Source organism: Dermacentor variabilis, chromosome 5, assembly GCF_050947875.1.
Source record: "Dermacentor variabilis isolate Ectoservices chromosome 5, ASM5094787v1, whole genome shotgun sequence".
NCBI lineage: Eukaryota > Metazoa > Arthropoda > Arachnida > Ixodida > Ixodidae > Dermacentor > Dermacentor variabilis.
Window position 1 is genome coordinate 25,081,359 of NC_134572.1, and position 21,115 is coordinate 25,102,473.

Here is a 21,115-nt window from a genome sequence, read left to right on the forward strand (position 1 = left end):
GTAATGAATAATAGCGTTAATATCGTCAAGTTTGCGGCAATAATGTAGCCATGTCCACTTTGAGGGGACAGAAACAGATGGGTGCACTTAGCTGCCAGTGACATAGAAACACATGGCCGGCATGCTGCGGAAACTGCGGCATCTGTCTTCACTACTATCCTAATACGACATGTTTCCGCTAAGGGTGGGTGAATATCTTAGCTGTGTTGCAAGCATCGGCGTATGAATAGGGTACTCTTTTAACGTATCAGTGTAAACGTGGCCACTATCATTGCCGCACGCGATTTGTTGTGTGCCCACGAGTGCAGATGAAAAGAATTGAAAGGTGCCTTTCCTATTTTTGTTGACCCCAACCATTATAAATCCTACCCATAATAAAGGCAAGTTTGGTTGTACCTCTTTTTGTCATGGAAGTGTGGAGAGTGATGAAAGTAATAAAATGAGGAATCTACTTAAGAATGTTTGGTGCGTGCAGACCGCTTGGCTTGTCTTGAAGAGTCGTTTGCGTAGCATTCGACAGAGGGTAAGCGCGATCAATATTAGCTACACTTGGCACACGACATATGACTGCGGCAAGTTAGGGGTGCAATCATTACACGGGAAATAAAACAAATTGAATTTTGACGCCAAAATTCAGGGGTGCGATCATTACGCGAGTGCGATCATTATGCGAGTAAATACGGTAGTTTGTAGTACTGAGGCGTTGTTAACATGACACAGAAATGCATAATGATAGCACTTTCTTGTAAAAGAAAATTGATGCCAATTCAGAGGTGCGCTGGTTAAATTTCCCGCAAAAAGAAACAAATTTTTTTCATCCCGCGTTTGGTGCGGGATGACAACAGGTCAGCAAATAGGCGGCTGCCGTTGTATGTAGTGCAGGACACCAAAACAAAAATGGCGGCCGGCGGAGCAAGCCGAACGCACCGAACGCATTTTTTTTTTTTCTTCTCGTGAGTACATTACATGCATTGAAACAGTTTCTTCCGTATCAGTAATGAATAATATTGTTAATATCGGCAAGTTTGTGGCAATAACATAGCCATGTCTACTTTGAGGGGATAGAAACAGATGGGCGCGCATAGCTGCCAGTGACATAGAAACACATGGCGAGCATGCTGCGGCATTTGTCTTCACTACTATGAGACCGCCCCTGGAGACGGTCTACGAGTGGATACTCACAGTGTGGGACCTGGCTTCTCCCAGTATTGTCAAGAAGAGCTTTAACAAGACGAACGCGCTCGTCAAAACCGTGGACGATGCGCTTTGGGAGGGCGGTGACAGCGCCCGCGACAATGATTCCCAGTCGGACCTCTCGACCAGTGATTCCAAGTAGACCGTGCATGACCGGATCTGGCTAGTTAAAGTACGTGCTAATTCTGTTGAATAAACAAGTGTGTTTCTTTGTGCTATAAATTATTTTCTTTTTAATGAATATACCGCGCTCGTTACTACATATTTAACATTATTTCGAATGTGTTCGTGAAATCTCCACGTAATTTGCACACACCCCTTTTCGGAGCTCTAAAATCTCGAAAAAAAAAGTTTGCAAATTATGCGAGTAAATATGGTACTTTAAAATATGATGTAGTCCATCTTTAGTAAAAAATTAACTGGGCCTGAGCAGGTGCTGCCAAAATCTATGATATCACGGGAACTTCAAGGCAGCAGTGCCACCAGTCTTTTGTCACTGCATCTTGTTTGGCTTACCAAGCCTGCTGTTGTGGCAAGAGTGGCCTCTTCCTTTCTTTCTTCCTTTTTTTTTTTTTCTATTATTATCGTTTCCTAACATTATGAATATAATTGGCTATGGTGTTGGGCTGCTGAGCACGAGGTCGCGGGATCGAATCCCGGCCACGGCGGCCGCATTTCGATGGGGGCGAAATGCGAAAACACCCGTGTGCTTAGATTTAGGTGCACGTTAAAGAACCCCAGGTGGTCAAAATTTCCGGAGTCCTCCACTACGGCGTGCCTCATAATCAGAAAGTGGTTTTGGCACGTAAAACCCCAAATATTATTATTATTATTAACATTATGAATATTGTGCTCTTGCAGCTCCCAACATGTGTGATGCAGTTGGAATTGCTTCTTGTCTTTTGCACAGTCCCAGCCAAGGTCCCTGCTGCACCAACAAGTGCGATTTCGAGAGGAAGGAGAAGCTGTGCAAGCTGGAGTCTGATTGCACGGAGCTGTCATATTGCGAATATCCTTTTTCTCGATTATCGGGCTGGCTGCCAACGAAAAACATATGCATTACAAGGAATACTTTATCTGGTGCAGAGTTTAAAAAAAAAGAATTGTGTAAGTACCTCACTTGTGTCTGGATAGACAATATGGTTCACTCTTTAATTAAAGGTAGGACCTAAGTAGTTATAAAGGCAGTATAGCTGCAGCAGTGTGGATGGGTATGTTTATAGAGACCAAGCAGTCATGGGGGATCGAAATTACGAGATGGAAATCTCCAGGCAAGTACAGATAACTTTGGCACATATGACAGGCACACTCATGTATAGCAGCTTGCTGTTATCCTAGAAAAGTGTGCAATCATTACATACTACTGGTACTAATCTATTGGGCAGTAACTTGTAGGATAACAAAGAAGCTTGAGAAGAAGCTAAAGACAGCACAAAAACAATGGAGTAGAAAATGATAATCTTAGGTTAGTTCATGCAATGTGAAGAGCACATAACAGGTGATCTATTATAATAAAGGAGTGTGTGCCAAGGGAAGGGAAACAGAGTTGAGGACAGAAGAGGATTAGATGGAGCGATGAGGTTAGGGGATTTGCACCCATTTGATGGAGTCCATTCACTTGAGACAGGGACAATCAGGGACCACTTAGAGATGGGCTTTCTTCCTCCAGTGGGCATAAAACCGGTTCATGATGACTGCAACTGGGCGCGAGAAACCAAGAGAGGTGCTAAACTTTTTGAACACAGTAATCGCATATCCGGAAGCTTCAGCCTCCATAGCTTGGCTTTCGTAGCCGACCTGCTACGGTAGCCCACTGGCTATGGCATTGGTACTGGTGAGTTTGAGGTAACAGGTTTAATCCCAATTGTGGCGGCCACATTCCAATAAGAGCAATGTGCAAAAATGATTGTGTGCTTAGATTTAGGGGCACTTTAAGGAACTCCAAGGGATCCGAATTAATCCATTATGCTTTACTATGGCATGCCTCATAGTAATCAGATCGTTGTAGTGGCATGTAAAACCCCAGTCTCTTCCTTTCGTAGTCGAGTGGCCTGCTTTTACAGAATGGCACTGTGGCATGCTGTGTTGAAGCCTTGACTTGCAGGTCTAGCACTGGGAAACAGGCGAGCTGTCCCAACCCGGTACACAAGCGCAACAAGACAGAGTGCAACAATGGCACCCAGGTGTGCTGGAACGGGGAGTGCAGTGGCTCCATCTGCGAGAAATATGGCATGGAGGAATGCTCGCTCACGGACGACACCAACCCATCACCCGATAAGATGTGCGAGGTGGCCTGCCAGGAGAAAGGTCAGCACGAGGCTGTATTATGTACTGTTCTTCGAAAAGTTTTCATACTGCGCTGTTGCTTTCTTATTATTCTGTGTTAAATGGCAATGAGAGAACAGTAGTGCTGACCATGCTAATTAATTGCTTTTAAGTAACAGCAACCTGCTCCTCACAGTGAATAGGGAGAAATCGTTGTGGCAGACTGGCCTAGAAGCCTTTTTAGTTACAAAGTACCTTGCAATTGCACCCATTTTGCAAGATAGTACTAAACAACAAACCCCACTTTGCCTGTACTTGCTGCTGTGTCGCACTAAACCCATCATCTTTCTAGCAAGCAGCTATTTTAACATACAACACACATTTTATACTAGTAGAGGTGTTCCAATATATTCAAGTTTCAAATAATGCATGGAATGTTGTCCTATTCGATTTATTCATCCTGCCAATTAAAGTACTTCTCTAAAGGTTTTCAAATACTTGACATCAACTGCCACAATTAAATATAAAACTGAAGCTTAGGTACAAGAACTTTTATCTTACTGGCCATAGTGTATATAAGTCGCAAGCAGTTCTGTAGTAGAGTTTGGTGTATCCTTCTGTGAACCAAGCTTTTCCGGCTAAACTGTGATATAATTTTCGAGGATTGCAATGTGGGCTTGTTGGTAATGCATCTTGAAGGGGTGTACGGTAGTGCGATTAAATGACGGGACAAAAGAAGACACGCAGGGACACACACAGCGCTAACTTCCAACAATGTTTATTATCGAAAACCAGGTTGGTACTTATACACTCAGCCAACATGAGTCACAGCCACGTGAACAGATGAACAATTAATCGGAGCAAAACATTTTTGTAAGTGTTACGTTAAGCCACGGGCAAGAATTTGAGTTGTTTTTCAGAGAGAGCCAACGATGGTTTGCTGATACACGAATCCCCTAGGGCATCAATCTGCTCGGCTTCTATTATAAGTCTAGTGAGTTTGCACTTATTTCTACCAGTAATGGTTGTTGATTCGAAGAGAGGGAAGTGTGTGTATCCCTGTGGGTGTTCTTTTGTCCCGTCTTTCAATCGCGCTACCGTACACCCCTTTAAGATATAATTTGCGCTCAAATTTCGCTCGAACAGGGCACTCAGCAATGGGCATTGTTTGGTACAATTTATGGATGCTGTGCCTATGTATTTTCATTGGTATAAATTTGGATATACAGTAAAACCTCGTTAAACCGTACTTGTTTTAAAAGTAGTAAAGTCAAATCCCCGACTTAGCAGCCATTGAACATAATGTGTTATGTACCCGCATAAACCGTACCAGCTTATTGCATACGCATCTGTTAAAACATAGCGTTTCCCCTTTTCGTCGCGCAAACATGGCGGTGCGCCGTCTCCATCGGGCAGTCCAGCAGAACAACAAGCCTCAGAGATCGGAACAACGGCCTGCAAGTGCCTTGTGCGTTTGCGCGTGAAGCCACATCAACATCAACATCATTTCGGTGCCATGCCAGAGAGTGTTGTGGCGTCGTGCAAGCAAAGGACTCGCATCATGCCGTAGCTCGGATAAAATAGACGCCGGATGCTCAGCATAGAAGAAAAATTAGACGTTGTCCGGGCTATCGAACGTGACACGAAGTCGGCACTAGTACGCAACAGGAATCTGCTGTTGATTGCAGTGTGTGGCATTTCAATTGCGAAGAAGTCGCTAGTGCTGCTGCGACCGTGAAGAGATGTCAGCTACGAGGTTTGACTTTTTACCATCATTGCCTCTGTTGTTGCCGAATTGTCGACTAGCGACAGTGATGAGGATGACACAGAAAGCGACTGCATGGGCGATTCAGGCCCGACAGTGGCAGAAGCTGCGCGTTACGTCAGCCTCATGAATGCAATCGTCACGACGAGAACAGCACCCGGCAATGGAAAAAGCACCCCAGGACTTCTGCAGCACTACAACACGCGTGCACGGAGAATACGTAACGCCGACGAGGAATCTGCCATGCAAGTGTTTGTCGAGAAGAGGGGGGCTGGCTCGAAAGCCGGCACGCAGCTTCAGTCAGTTTGAGGCCGCTGTCGTCGTGCAAGGCCGCCGTGGCATCAAACGAAAATAACACTTTTGTCGCGCGAAGTGAATAAATGCTGCATGTTTTTTTCCCCTTTTATCGCACTCTCTCTGACTTCCGTGTTCCGTTTTCGACAGGTAAGTGTGCGATCTCATGCTATTTCAGTTAAACAGTACTACCGTTTAGTGCGTTCTTTTTCGAAGCTCCGGCCAACTACGGTTTAATGAGGTTTCACTATACCATATTTTTTTGTGTATAAGTTGCGTCCTTTTCTTTTTCTGAATATTTTGACGGTGCGTCTTATACACCAATACGACGTATATACATTTTTTTTTTTTAATCTGCCATCAAAATCGGGTTCGATGCTATGGCCACGTGCAGTGTGTTGGGTTGACCTCCTGTGGCAATAGCTACAGGATGTGCGCATGCTATGGAGGTACCGGGTTCGTCTCGCGATCGAGTTGCCGGGCACCGCGTGCGAGAAGGACGGAGCAGTAACGCAAGCGGCGGCAGGCCGACTGCGAGTTGACAGACTCCAAAATCGTCGCATCTGCAGATCGGCTTCAAGATACGGCGTGCGCAGCTGCGCAAACTATGCACTTGCTACCGTAGTACAAGCCACCTCCACTCCCTCCTGCACTGCCTTCCCGCTTTTTCCCTTGCACGCGATTCGGCTCACTGTCGCATGCTTTCACTCGTGCATACAGTGTGCGGGGCCGACGTTATTGCCCTCGAACTTTATAGGGAACATTGCGGCGACCGTGACAGCAAAAATGCGCCTGGAGTGTCCATATCATTGCTTGCGTGTGACCCGCGTTCATGAAGTGAGACGTCACTGTATTTCTTTTACAATTACGTACCAAATCAACAGGTGTGTTTTAAGCGCCGGTAGAAATGCAGGTGGGACCTATACACATTTTCTTCTTCTTCTTCTTTTTTTTTTTTTTTTTTTTCGGAAGAACTGCCATTCGGAGGGGGGGGGGGGTGCGACTTGTAGACTGAAAAATACAGTGCTTCATTGTGACATTATTTGATACATAGTAGTGGCACTATCACTATGGTCATAGGAATATGTCGTGGCAGTTTCATGATACCAGATACCACTCGCACGTGCACACATATGTCCATGCTGCTAAAAGCCATGTCATATAGAAGACACTATAATTCATGATTTGGGAGGCTCTCAAGGAATTAAGGCTTTGTACGGTAATTATGCAGTGGACAGGTGTTTAAAAGAACAAGTAAAGTAGGACACAAAATTTTCATGTCAGTACTCTTTTTTGAGCTTGTTTAATTTCATTTCACCTAATATATTTCCTTGAAAGAATACACACACAGTTCACAGAAGAAATGCTGGAAAGATGTTGGGTCTATAGCCATAGCAAGTGTAGGCCTATGTTCGTGTACATTAGGCTGCATAAAAAGAAATTTTTAGTACAGAAGTTTATGAATGTTATAATGCATAAAGTCAATAATATATGGTACAGTAGAACCCCTCTAGCATGTTTTCCACCTAAAAGTCTGAATAATCGAGTCCAAAATGTTGGATTTGGCAAAAAAAAAAATCGCAGTGCCCTTCCACTCTGTGAAGAAGGATGACCAGCGAATCTGTGTATGTGAGCCCCTTAATGGCAAACTGCACCTCTGCCGCGGGTCGGCCCAGCATTGCGCTATCTTCGGGGTCGGCCCGGCATTGCACTATCTTGCACTATTCAGTTTACACTTTTGGTCCCAGCAAATCTCCTCGCAGATCACCGCAAATCGCATTCACAGCTATTGTTACCAATCCTATTGCGATAAGCATCTTCACTTATCTGTTTCGCAGCGTGTGTGGTGTAGTGCTGTTGGAAGCGTACTGCATGCTTTTGATAGGTGATGACCCACTTGCGCTGCCGATTCGGCATTACCTGCTGCAGGTGGTGTGAAGTAAGCGTCATGTTTTGCTCTGGCATCATTATTTTCTGGTGTCGCTCGATTTCGTTTCGGCTTCATGTCACTGTCTTAAATACTACACAATGGAGAAAAAGCCAAGGGTGCCTGCAAGTCGGGTCGCTTGTGCCACAACAATTCTCGCTGATTGGCCACATCAAAACTTACCACTGAATAGCCGGGCCCACCAGTGGAAGCTGTTGACCCGGGCCGAATTTGAGAAGCAGAAACGTTAGCTTGTGGAAGCCACATGCACAACAGTGCAGGTCTTGGCCTGCTTGGGCCCCACCAGCTTATGTGTTGGTGTCGCGTGCTTTGAAGGTTTGCATCTTTTTTCCCACAACGTACGAATAAGGTTCTACTGTATACACCACAGTGGCATTGTATCATGCAAGAATGTTGAGGGAATAGTGACATATCAAAGGGGATTCTAATACATAGGCGTCTATGAGCCTTTTGTTGGGCCTAGGCTTCAGTGACGTTATATCCAGGAAAATGTATGAAGGAGGAATGTATCAGTGGGTTTCTACTGTATAGAAGTGAGAAGCATTCCCAATGACACAGAACGAGAACTTTTTTCACATACAGCGAACATAAGGCAAACACTAAAGAAACGTAACACTAATATGCACAAGACATGAAATGGAAACAAACAGTTTAAGTGGAGGTTGTTGTCATCTCATACCATAGTGCACTAGAGAAATAAAACCTTTTTATAGTGAACGCAAAGTTCTTCACGTTTATTTTGTCTTGTCTATGCCGCAGATAAGCCAGAGTCCTGCAAGAGCACATATGAGATAGAGCGAATGAAGGAGATCCGAGGCATCAAGCTCCGGCCGGGCTCACCCTGCAACAACTTCCATGGTTACTGCGACGTCTTCCAGAAGTGCCGCAATGTGGATGCTGAAGGTCCACTGGCACGGCTCAAGCGACTCCTCTTTGACAAGCAGTCACTGCATACGGTCAAGCAGTGGGTCACGGTCAGTCTTGCTTTCTGTAGCAATCGCTGTTGTGGCCTTTTACCCTTGTTTGTATGACGCAGTCTAAACAGTGTTGCCCAAAGTACAAAAGAGAAATGTGCAATTGCTTGTGTATTTAGATTTCATGTTATAAAACAGGGGGTCAAAATTAATTCAGCGTTCTCCACTATGGCATCCATCATAGCCTTTATGTTGCGTTGGAATGTTAAACACCATGCATCAGTCATCAGTTCCAGCTATCATAGTGACAGCTGATGTGTTGGCAGTTGTGTAGAACAAAATTCAAGGGGCACTTGTCATCCCTACGTGGATGAATGTGAAAGCATTGCAACCACCGCGCTATGCTTAGACATTATGCCACAACGCAAGATTGTGGGCTCGACTCCCACCAAAGGTCGTGGTTCGAGTGCCTCAATTAACTCAACCTTAATTCACTGTGCCTTAATTAACTTTGCCTTAATTAACACCAAAGGTTGTGAGTTGGAGTGCCTTACTTAACTCATTACTCAATTCATTAACTGTCTTAATTAGGACCGAAGGTTGAGGGTTCATAACCCTTTTGGACCATCGTTTGGTCGCACCGCCAACGCCAGATTTCTCGCCTCATGAGCCATTTAATGCTTTCACATTAACAGCATGTAATGAAATCTCCAGATAAAGAGAACGTCAGTCCAGCTTAAGTTCCAGGTGCAGTTTGCAGACAATGTCGCGCACTCTTGGATGCTTGGATAGTCCCAGCATATGGGCTCGAAGTGGTAATGGTGTCGTATAACACCAGTTTTAATGATATGTCTCCAAAATGGTCAATAAAGGGTGCTAACATTCTAATTATTTTTGTGCGGAAAGCACTTTCCATTATTCCACATCAATTTCTAATAGAACCTAATGCATCAAAAGTGCCACCCCAATGAAGAGTCCATGACGGGTGCATTTTTACTTCAGTGAAGTTTTCTGATAAGCAAGTATAAAACGACACTCCCTAAGAGAAAAATTAATGTTTTCCTTCTTGTGAAAAAGCAGCAGTTTTCAGGTAGTTTAGTATAATACTTTTTTGTGTCGCAGGGCATGCTTGATACAAAAGTGTATAGTAGTTTCAAATTGTAGAGGAAGAAAATTTATTTCTTGCGGCACTGGTTCAAAACAACATATTCCTTTAAAAGAATTGTGAAATATATTGTAAGGAAGAAGAATGGCACTAGGAAGTTCCATCACTTGTCCCAGAGCCAGGAGAAGATTGGCATGCTAGAAAGTGACAATGTCATCGCGTGTCTTGCGGCCAGGTCGGCCGTCTAGCTAAGCTGTTAATTTTGCTGTGCTTCTGGCTGTCGCTTCACGACTCCAATAAATCTCATCACAATATAAACAACTTTGTAAAACGTCAAAAAAGTTATTACAAATATCAGTGTTACTTCGCAGAAAGAAAGCATTAAAAAATTTCAGAATCTACATTGTTAACGCAAGGAATCTATGCAATAATTCAGCAAACATCAGCTTTATAGGTACAAAATTCTCTGAGATACAGTCAACTTCCATGAATTTGACCTGATGGGACAGATGAAATTGGTTGCATTATCCAGCAGGTTGAATTAAACGAGGCAGAAAAAGTACTAAAACACAGCACACCACTGATTAATTTGACAGTATTTGCCCAGATTCTAACATGCCCTCAAATTTAACGTGCACCCACTTTTTATAGGTTCAATCCGGAAAACTAATGTAAAAATGACAATCTTCAAGTAGAAAATACACCTCTTCAAGTAGAAATCGAATGCACATCTAATTTTTCAGCAAGAACATTGCATGGCTCCGAACCCGGCAATAAGAACAAGATAAAACCAGCGAACTTTACCTTCACAGAATAGAGATTTATCAACTTAATGCCCGTCGTCATCAATCTCCCACAGCACTTTATTGCCACCTGTGACGAACTGCAGCATGTCATCCTCCGTATGGTCCATAGCTCGTTTGGTATTCTGTATCTATCAAACGACTCTGCAGCAATCACAAATGAGATGGTGGCCCACACCTAGACGGACCAGTTCACTAGTTCGTCCTGTGATGCATGCGATTCCCTGAAACGGTAAAAGACATGACTCGACTTGTGCCACTCTTTGAATGTGTAAGCTTACAGTTTGCAAATGCTTTCATAAGTAGACTGAAAGCGGCGTGTCGTTATCATCATGCTATGCGAGAACTCGCTCAGTCGTCCATGGTTGCCATCTTGTGATGGCAGTGGCGATGATACTGGCTTGACTGGCTCTGACAGTAAGCGCTTGTGAACCGGTTTTGGTTTTGTATCTAACTGCATTGCAAAGGCAATTTTCAAATGAATAACTTTTATGGAAAAATTAATGGTGTGCAGAATCAGCTAAATACTGTAATAATTCATTGGTGAGCTGCCGTTATCAGTTTAAGATCTTCCTGGGGCAGGCTCTAAATAGGCATTTTTGACAGGAGATTGACATGTGTTTAACGCATTCACTGTACCTTAAAGGGCCAAAATATTGTAGATGCGTAGGGTACAGATAAAGTTAATCATTCGCGCCACAATTTGTGTGAAGCGTCTCATATTAAGAGAGCTACAGACGATTACAAGTTACCCTCCTCCATAGTCATGCATTTTCTCCTCAACTCGTTCGCCGAGTAATCGGGGTTAAACTCGGCCTTCACTGGCTCTGCGTCATGATGGCACATCGTGCCAACTTCTGGTTCTCTAGGAGCGAGCGTGCAAAGCCTCTCCAAACTCTCTGCCAGCTGCTTGGCAGTCAACACCACAAGCGAGAGCTATCGAAGCAGCGTGCGGTGCGAGCATTATGTCACAGCGCCAAACGTGTCTGGTATTCCGGTAACCACAGGCAAGCTGGGCATTTTGATGGGTGGCTGGAGGCATAAACTCAAGGTGACGAAGGAACTTTAGCGTAGACATACGTGAGCGGCCTGATCGGTCTGCACAGTCCAGCCACTTGTTGGCGCAGAGCTTAACCAACAAAAAGAAAGCTCTAATATGGCTCTAACCAAGTGTAAAACATTTTAAACATTTACAAAAACAATGTGTTGATAATTTCACTCCTGCGACAAATTTACGCCAGCAGCAGCAAAGAATACATTTTGTTACTGCTACTGTGTGTGGTCGAGCTCTGTGCCACCAGCTGGCTGCAGCTTGCAGACCATTCACATTTCCACTTCTGCTCATCCCGTGAAACAGCATGATCAAACGCCCAGGCCCTGTCCCCTTGCACTTGCGTTTACCTGAATACCTGACTCGCGAAATATTATTGCTGTAGTAATCCTCCGGTGTAAAGTGAAGGCCACAAATGCGCAAATTTTGGCGCCGATCAGATAGCAGCAGTCCGATGTGCTGCAGCCACTCCGCTCGTCTGTTGCCTTGCCGAGGGACACGATGCCGCAGCTTGACATATTGCCAGTCGCTATGTTTACAGCCCACAACGCAGCAAAGTCAAATCAGTGCTCGCGAAAAGACTGAGACTGACTCTGACCGCGGAGCTCTCGTCGAAATGGAGCACATTATAACGTATTGAAGTACTTTTTGCTGCAAAGCATTTCTGAAATAGACTGTTTTAATGTCAAATGAATTTCTCGACTTCAGTATAAAAAAGTTATTCAAAAGCTCTTTAAGCAATTTCATTGCGTACCCTGAAGGGAATAAATAAAAAGGTAGTTAGTATCATTTAGGCAACAGAACATCGAAATTTGTTATGCAAGTAATTTCTGCATCTTCAAGTAATCTACCGGAGAGGAGAAATGGTGCTGCAGGCAAACCTCAATATAAGAAGCCTGGTTTTACAAAAATTTTATTTCATTGAAATGCTTTTAATTTTTTGACACGCACACGTAACCCTGATACATTGAAAACCTATAAGCAACAAAGTGAACTCAATGTCCTGTTCAACTCGGCAAAGTTCTTGTGGGGGGAAATATGCAGAATATATGTTCTAGGTTTCAGTCAAGTGATAGATGCCATTTACATGCTAAAAATGATTGCCATTCCCATGAATAAACATAATATGTGCTCAATGTACCCATTGTTAATGATAAATGCATAGGCATTGTGGGGTTCTCCTCCCGTATCGCCACAGCATACACAGACAAAAATTGCATATTTGTTCTCTTGAATAAGTATAATATTTGCATGATTTTTTCAAGTGTTTTCTATTCAACATAGTTTTCTACTTAATCTTAGTGAAATAGTTCTTATGTCCCATCAGCTTTTGTTAAACCAAGATCTAACTGTATCTCATGCAGGCAGTATTTAAAAAAATCAGTTTAGCATTGCAAAGGAAAGAAAAAAGAAAGAGGCCTGTAACACCTGTTACACATCTTGCATATCTGCTGTTGGTGCGATCATTGGCAAACTGGACCTCACTTCTCCTTTCTTTGTTCTGATCCCACAGCTTAACTGGTGGGCTGTCCTGCTGATGATGGTGGCCCTCATAGTGGTGATGGCAGTGTTCATCCGCTGCTGTGCTGTGCATACACCCAGCAGCAACCCGCGAAAGGCTCCTGCATTGCGCATCAGCGACACCTTGCGGAGGCCCGGTGACACCTTCCGCAGAAAGGTCAGTGCACTTGGGAACACTGCTGGCAGGTACCAGTCCAGTAGGTATAAGTCTAGTAGGTAATGAGGGAGAAAGATCGCAGTATTGATAGGAAGCCAAGCATGCATAGCTGGTATTCAGTTCAGCCTAAAACGAAGTTCGAGTTTGACAGGTCATGTGATACGTAGAGCTGATAGCTAGTGGTCTACTAGATTAACAGGGTGAGTACAAGTGCATTCATGGAGATGGTGTGATGTAATTGTGAATAAATACAGCTGACACAGGACAGGGTTCTATCTGGACACACTGACAAATGTTTTGCTGTGAGGCCTTCAATTTAAAGGACCCTTGTAGCTTTCCTTGATAGCTCCATGCTGCTTTCAAGTGGGTCTACATATATTTTTTTTAATTTTTGTTCTTGTATCTAACTCCACTTTGTGGACCTCTGCGGAGCTCATTTGATTAAGCACTGCTGGTGAATAAAAACAGTTGCAGAGGTTTTTGTTGGTTCCGTTGCTAAATTCTGCGCACTGCAACTCTCACAGCGACGAGTGCCCGACCCTTCCTCAATGCCCGGAGGTCCACCGCCCCCATACCCTGGGGGTCCACGACCAAGCGCGCCTCCGGCCGGCCCATCCCACGGCTACGGACATGGTCGGGGCCACTACAACAGCCGTGGGGTCCCTGTGCATGGTGCAGCATCATCTTCTGGTTCCTCTCGGCACCACCAAGGGTCACGAGGAGCCGTGCCACCTGAAGCAGTTGAGCTGCGGCCAGCCGGCAAGCGGCACCTTTGACACCACCAGTGGGGACACTGCTGACTGCAGAGGAGACGGAAGGGCCTGCCTGCTGATGCCTTCCTACCTGCCAAAGGACAGTGTGCCAGCATGGCTGGCTGTGCCTCGCCCCATTGCCAACACCACTGCGAGTGCTGCTGTTGCTTCCACACTGTGGAGTGAAAACCTGTTTGAGACTGCAGGGCCATTTGTTTTGCCCTCAGTGAATGCTTCCAGCACACCGTCGCCTCTTTTTATGTGTCACTGGGAGGGAGATGGCAGTTTAGGAGCATGTAATTTGGTGTAGGGCTGAGGAATTGCAGTGCCAGCTGCAACACTGTAGTCCCTCTCAGCACTGCAGAGTGAAAACACAGCTCAAAACTGAGCAGGGCTCATTTTTGACTCTGGGATGAGGGTTCATGTTTGGTAGAGCATGATTCAGTGTGAAGTTGGGGAATCTTGATGGGGCTGGCCTCAAGATGATGGGGCCATTGATTATACTTGCACTCGGTGTGGCAAACATAGCACTGCTTGTTTTGCGTCTCGGAGATTTGAATGCGGACAAACAAAAATGGGCTTCAGGTTCACGAATCAAAGTGCCATTGAAACCTGCAATCCTAGAGTAAGAGTTACTGGTTGTAGAGGTGGTTGTTTCCCCAAGGCTTCTTGGCCTGACGGTGCTGCCAGCATCATGTGAATTGCCAAAGTGGTTGTTCAAGGCAAGCAATAGTAGACTTTGAAGTGTAGCAAGGAAAGGTAACATTGGGCAGCAGAGTGAACATATGACGCAGCATTCTATGGATGAAATATAGAATTTGAATCTCCCATGGCACTGCACATAAAGAAAATGACAAAATCTTCATTGAGTACCATGAACAGTAAGACCGAGCATCGCATCTTCCCATAAGAAACTGCACCTTTTAACAGGATGGAATAGTGTTCACTACTTGTGTTCAGCAATGGGCTTTCTTCTATTCTATTAAGGCATCAAATTTTGAAATGGTTGGTTTTTTTCTATTGCACATCGAATTACTGCAACTTCTTTTGTGTTGAGACTGCTAGCTTTTGCATGTTTGAGGTGTGTGTACTGCCTGCAGTTCTTTTTCTTTCTTTTTTTTTTAACGGCCTTACCAAATACCCAGTTGACGAACAAATACCAGTTTTCACTGCCTGCTACTTTGTAGTGCAATGCGTGTAGCGGTTTTAACACCTGCAAAGATGAAAGAATATATGTATGTGTATATATATATATGGCCCAGAGGAATGTCTTTTATTCCTGGGTGACTAACAAAGGAATCTACCTGCTTTGTCTACAATTTTTGCTTTGTCGAACGTCACTAGCAGTTGTGCTTTCCTGTGGCGGACATTGGTATACTTTATTTTACAAGTATGCATTGCTGTGAGCCCTGAGAAATGCCACCAAAAGAAATCCCATCAGGCTCAAGAACAAACCTTTATTTTGTTCTATCTTTTAGCAGGAATAGTTCAAGTTTATCAAAATACTTTCCTTAACAGAATTTATGTAACCCTGCTTATTCACTTGCTTGCGTATCTGCTGAAGCTTACTTTTAAGTAACGTTACTCAGCAACAAGTCGGGTCAAAATTGGTGGAGTGAGTACTCATGGAAGTAATGACCCTAGTGGTCTCTGTGATTCTGCCTGCTATTAAAAAGTCTATAGATTAGTAACTTGACAAAGGTCAGATTGAACATTTTGCTTTCATTTTCCCATGCTGCTTTGAATTACAGGAATGGCGGAATCAGATGGATGCTCAGCTGCAAAATACACGCATAACGGCAAACTTTGTTTCATTGAATGCATCTCCTACAGAAGGAAAAAATTCTTGCAAGGACAATTTGTTTACAAGAATCGTAGTTTATATTGATACTCTTCATTAATATTAGATGGCTGTATCAGTATATTGTACACTTTGTATTAAATGTGCAAGTTGAGCTTGACATACAGAGTATTTTAAGCCTTGGAAGATTTATTGTCAAAAGGTCACTGTCCTTGCTTCACTTATTTTTTTTCTTAATTGAATAGAACTAGATGTTTATTGAAACACGTAAGCTTATTTCCTTACCTTCCAAGTACTGAGGACGAGGCAAACTCAACTTGAGAATTGTTCACGGAAGCTGCCAAGGACGAGTTTGACTTCTCAGATTCCGTCACTCACTTTTAATTAATGCCGATGACCAGGCACCCTCGTCAGTTGTATCCTAATATCTCAGTAAGTTTGTTCTTTGATTGCCATGAGTTCAGCAGGAAAGCTTGAAGAAGAATGGGTATTGGTATGTGTGTAGCAAGGCATCGATGGGGGCTTGATACATGGTTCTTGAGCTGTCATTTTAATAACAGAATGTGAATCTTGTGCTCACATTTCATGTGGATTCAAAATCTGCAATAAGTTTTCCACTCAGCTGTGGCATAATATGTACTGTCATTTTATGGATTTCACCAAATCGTAACCAGCACTTAAATAGTGAAGGTACCATTTAGCTGCTGCTGGAAACTGATTTTTAAAAAAATTCTGTATAGCCCAAAATACTAGGCGTCTATATGCATGGTGTGTGCATCTAAATGCATCTATGCATATAAGTATGGCAGCTTTCAGATTAGCCTTGGAGTGGCGAAAATTCATGCAACACTTTAGTGTAAGATAAATATACAGTAGAACCCCATTGATACGTTTTTCAAGGGACCGTGAAAAAAAAAATAAAAATTAACAGCCGGGAAACTGTAACTGTGAGAAAGGGCACAATCCAGCACAACAACGTTGGAAACAGCTGTGAACGGCTGCCAGTACATTTATTAGATGTTCATACTGTGACCAGGGATGGCACGTGTATAATTAGGGTACACTTACAATGTTCCGTAACAATGGCCCGCTTTTACTATTGATATGCTTCACTGCATAACACGGCTTTATAGCGCTGAAGCTGACTAGAGACCTTTGCTTTGCTGCCCCAAAAATAAATGTAGCTCTGCATTTGGCGGGTTTGGCCGAGTGTACATAATTCCCAGTGGGTTTTAACCGCTGCACACTATTTCATAGGCTTTGCTAACTTGTCTGTGCATGTTTACTCTGGTGACTTGTTCCAATGTGCAAAGCAAACTTCCTTCTGCACCACTAAATTGATGTGACCGTCACTTTCAAACTCAACATAAAATGTGGGAACGTTACAGAATGACGGGGGTATCATAGGGGAGCATAATACATGGCAGTCAAAGTGATTTAGGTCGGGACCATGAAAATGCGATGTAGCAGTTGGGGAAATGTGACAGCGAGGAACATAACAACAGGATTTCACTGTAAAAAAAATATTGTTGGTATCTATTAAATGAGACAATTAAAAACTCGTTATCTAGGAAAACTTCAGCCTCAGTCGTGATGTGCAGAGAGTATTTTCAGTATTCCCCGCTGTAAATCTATAAACTGGCTAATGCTACATAGACCAAGAGCATAACGGCGAGGCTCTAGCATATCAAAATTATCTAACAATGTGATTGAGAGAGAGCATTGCCACAAGATCTTTCTTCAGCTTTAATGTTTTACAAAGATTTTGATCATGTAATGGTTAAAGGCCGGGCATTAAGCTAACAAGCCTTTTGGGAATGTGCACACATTACAAACTTCACAAGCTTTAAACTGCTTGTTTAACCAAATTTTACCAAGATATTCACTGCCTGTTAATTTTTCCAGCTGCTTTCTTTTTTCCCTTTCTCTCTCTGAAGTCTTGGTTATTGTCCACTCTTCTTAACATTAATAAATGTTCCAGTGCACACGTCTTGGTGACTAGAACAGAGGCCAACAAGTGTTTATTCCTCACAACTAATGCTTAATAAGCCTCGTGAAAGCTATTAACCTGCGACTAGCAAAAGGCAGCCAATGTAAAGGTAATCTAGTGTTTTTGAGATATGGAAACTATAGATGCCTTGCTGTTTTAAGGTCGTGCAGTGTTGCTATGTGACTATGGCTATGTTCACTAACCTCACCCAGAATACCTGAAGGTATTCTTGATTTCTAAACACTTTTCTTGTTTAAAGATTGCAGAAATGCATCAAATGTTTTTTTTTTATTGACAGTTAATAAATTTTTTGCTGCCAACCAATTCAAAGAACAATTTGCTGTTGACAACTAATATAGTACCACATCGGCTTTTGTAGCTTACAGCAAGATTTTTTGAGCCCCTAACTGTAGGCCTTTTTCAAGAAACTTTATTCAATTTTCTGCACACTTTGCTCATTTTGCCTCTATGTTGCTTTACTTTTTGTACTGTCCTTTGTAGTTTCTTTTTTTCACGTGATTATATTGCCTTATTATTGTAATGTCTTTTATGAGCCTTAAGAAAGGACGCTAGTTATGATGTGTCAACCAGTTTGTTTGGTTAGCCAGTTTTATTAGTCAAATATAGCATCGTGGCATCTGCCAGAGTAAATAAGATGTCCTCTTAATATTTTTTGCAGTAGTGTACTATCTTCATGTCACATGAATTTCATCTAATAAGCAAGAAAGCACAGGAGCCTTGCTGCTATTTGGTAAAACACATAGATTGACTATAAGGATCTTCTTGTTAATACGAATTTCACTTTTGTGTGGTGTGCATTTTTTCTCAAAGAGCATTGCAGCTATGCTGCTGGCCTTTACATTCTTCAGTGCTATAGTCGCTTTATGATTATTTCTTGTTCAACTGATGAGGTGTGTATGCTGGTTCTAAAGGTTTCATTATTCCAGAGGGTTAGCCCCATCACATTCATGCCTAAGTTTGGCTAAAGCCTGGTCATGAAATGAAGAGTGTGAAACTTTCACTGATAGTAATTTCATTTTGATTATATATCAACAAGTGTTTCGATCATTGTTGCCTGTCTTTTCCGTAGAGATGTCACTGCCTGTTTGCGTTGCATGTTTCTTGTCATTATTTTTTAAAACACCTGGGGAAAAAAAGGTGCAGTTTATGAATGCCTGCATTGGAGATGGATGCTGAGAATATGTTCACTGTTTAAATCAGCTTGGGTAGATTGAGCTTGGGCAGAATTGTTCAATCTGCATTCAGATCGTGCACTTCATGCTCACAGCCTGCTACATCCAGTAAAGCTTCCTAACAGTTCTAGTTGCTGGTTCTGCTGGTTTTGAATTGCTAATAGTTATGTTTAGTAATTTATGCCCTCCATCTTTGTCTTCATGTGTGCAACCTGGCTCAAGATGAATGCTTTGCATACAATGACCAGCTTTACCAGTATTTCCAGCTTGAAGTTTACCTAATTTATTGTTTTATATTCTAGATTTTATGTGCTTATAGATTGCTGCTTTGTTTTTTGTCCCTAAAGCTAGTTGCACCTGCTGAATATGAATAATAACTGCAGGATGTTAGAAACATAATGAAAAAAGTGAAAACTGCTTGTGTAATGCTTTTTTACTGTCACATACTGTTGTTCAAATTATGTGATAAACTTAATAATTTTTTAACCTGTTCATTGTAGCGTGGCTCATCATTACTATGTTCTTGTGTTCAGATCTGCACGCATGCATGTCTGGCATTCTTGGTTTTATTTTTCACACACGGTTGTGTTCTTGTTCTATTGTCATGCAAGAAATTGCTTGTGAATTTCTTAAGAAGCAATGCGAATCAAATGGTATGGCAACACATTTTTTTTTTTTTGCTTTTTGAGCTCATGCAACAACGTTTATGCATAATAACAGTTACTGTAAGCCTGTTCTTTGTTTCCCTGCCCAAGCTAAACGTTTCAACCTTATCCAAGTCAAAGGTACGCTAAAGCTAAGTTAAACTGGATCAACAAATTAAGCTTGGAATGCCAAAAACATGAGTCTTGCTGTGAGTAGAGGCTTCGTAAGCCAGAATAAGACTGGAATTGACAGGTTATGACAATGCCTGAAAGTCCCTTCACCAACTCTCCCCGATTTCAGCAACTTTGAGTGTACGCTTGGAACGATTGTTCATCTCTAAAATATGACATCACATTCTAAAGGAATTAAGAACACAATCTAGCAAGTTTTGAAAATTCTGCTCGGAAACTGGCTCAGATAATAAGAAAATACTTAAAATCCTCGACGTTAAGCTCGAAATTCAAGAAATATATGCTTAACCTTCCTTTTCTTCACTATTAATCAACATTTTTACGCATAAGTAATGCAAGCAAAGTTTTGAAACAGCACCTTACCAGTCAAGCGGATAATTTGAATAATTCCTGAAAATCACCTGGTCATTAAGCACATCTTTCGTATTGTAGTGGCTCTTTGGTGGAGTGAACTTGAGTACAATTTGCATTCGGCACAGCTACAGGCAAAACTGGGGTCCAATCCCACAACAGCAGCAGCAGCAGGTAGGTAGAAAAGTAGTTGTACTAAGCAGAGCTCAGACAAGCTAGTCAGCATACATTAAATGAGTCTTGTGTGAGGCTCTTGAGTATAATCTCTGCCACTTTAGAGCATCCTTCTGTGTGATGCTAGCAGTGCAGAGAAGGTCCTAGCAGTGTGATATGGACCATGTATGTAAACAAACCACACAAGACAGGCATGCATTTTCTGTCGTGGAGACTCGCACATACAATGAAACACCTCACACATGTGAAGCCACAAGTGTCCTTTTAGATGTTTTAATGTAATTCTCCCATTTTCTTTTAACATAACATGTATCTGGATTGAATGTACGGATGTGCATGTTGAGTGTGTCGTCAACCTCCTGGAAAGTTTAATGGCATCTGAGAGGTGACGATGCTTGTTGAAACAGTCTGTCAGACTGCACTTTCAGCTGTCAATGATCGTAACAGTAAGTAGTCGCTGTTTTCCGTGGCATTTGCCATTTTCAGGAAAGCTTCAGTTAATTTCACAAGCGCAGTATGTGTTTCAAATGCTGCTTTTTCTACAGTTTCATCAGTTTAACGTGGGTTAGCCATACATATGTCACTGCCGTTTTTCTAAAGTTTCCATATTGCGGCTATTTCTAATGCAAACACGGCATTCTTGTGTACATCAAGATTGCAGAGAAATGCCTTGGAATCATTTTGAAATCTTGCGTTGTACAGTATCTTTTTGTGCACCTTTCAACCACGAACAAAAGCACCTTTGTACGAGGTCTCCAATCCAGTGATGAGCCAATACCTACCTAATAGTATCTTGTGTAGTTCATGTCATGGTCTCAGTGCTCTGAAACTTGTAAAGGTATAGGTGTCTCACAGTGCCGTTGGTTCTGCTGTGCTGCAATGAGAGAGTATCGCGACTTCATCTGACCTTGCATAGCTCTCCCGTGTCTGTTTCTAGTGTTCTGGCTCTGACACGAGGCCACTGAAGTGTGCAATTTACATGGCTGTAGTATTTAAATCTC

At 42.7% G+C, this 21,115-nt stretch overlaps 1 protein-coding gene across 2 annotated transcripts in view; it reads left to right on the forward strand.

The window, feature by feature from the left end:
* The window catches only part of kuz (zinc-dependent metalloprotease kuz), a 51,307-nt gene extending 32,060 nt beyond the window's left edge, over window positions 1-19,247 (forward strand). For both annotated transcript variants that reach the window (XM_075691980.1, XM_075691981.1), the window contains exons 10-14: window positions 2,105-2,203; window positions 3,308-3,501; window positions 8,226-8,440; window positions 12,853-13,017; window positions 13,542-19,247. In XM_075691980.1, coding sequence (XP_075548095.1) covers window positions 2,105-2,203; window positions 3,308-3,501; window positions 8,226-8,440; window positions 12,853-13,017; window positions 13,542-13,793 — 925 coding nt within the window. In that variant the 3' untranslated portion in view covers window positions 13,794-19,247. The remainder of the gene's footprint in view (window positions 1-2,104; window positions 2,204-3,307; window positions 3,502-8,225; window positions 8,441-12,852; window positions 13,018-13,541) is intronic.
* Window positions 19,248-21,115: the final 1,868 nt, after the last annotated feature.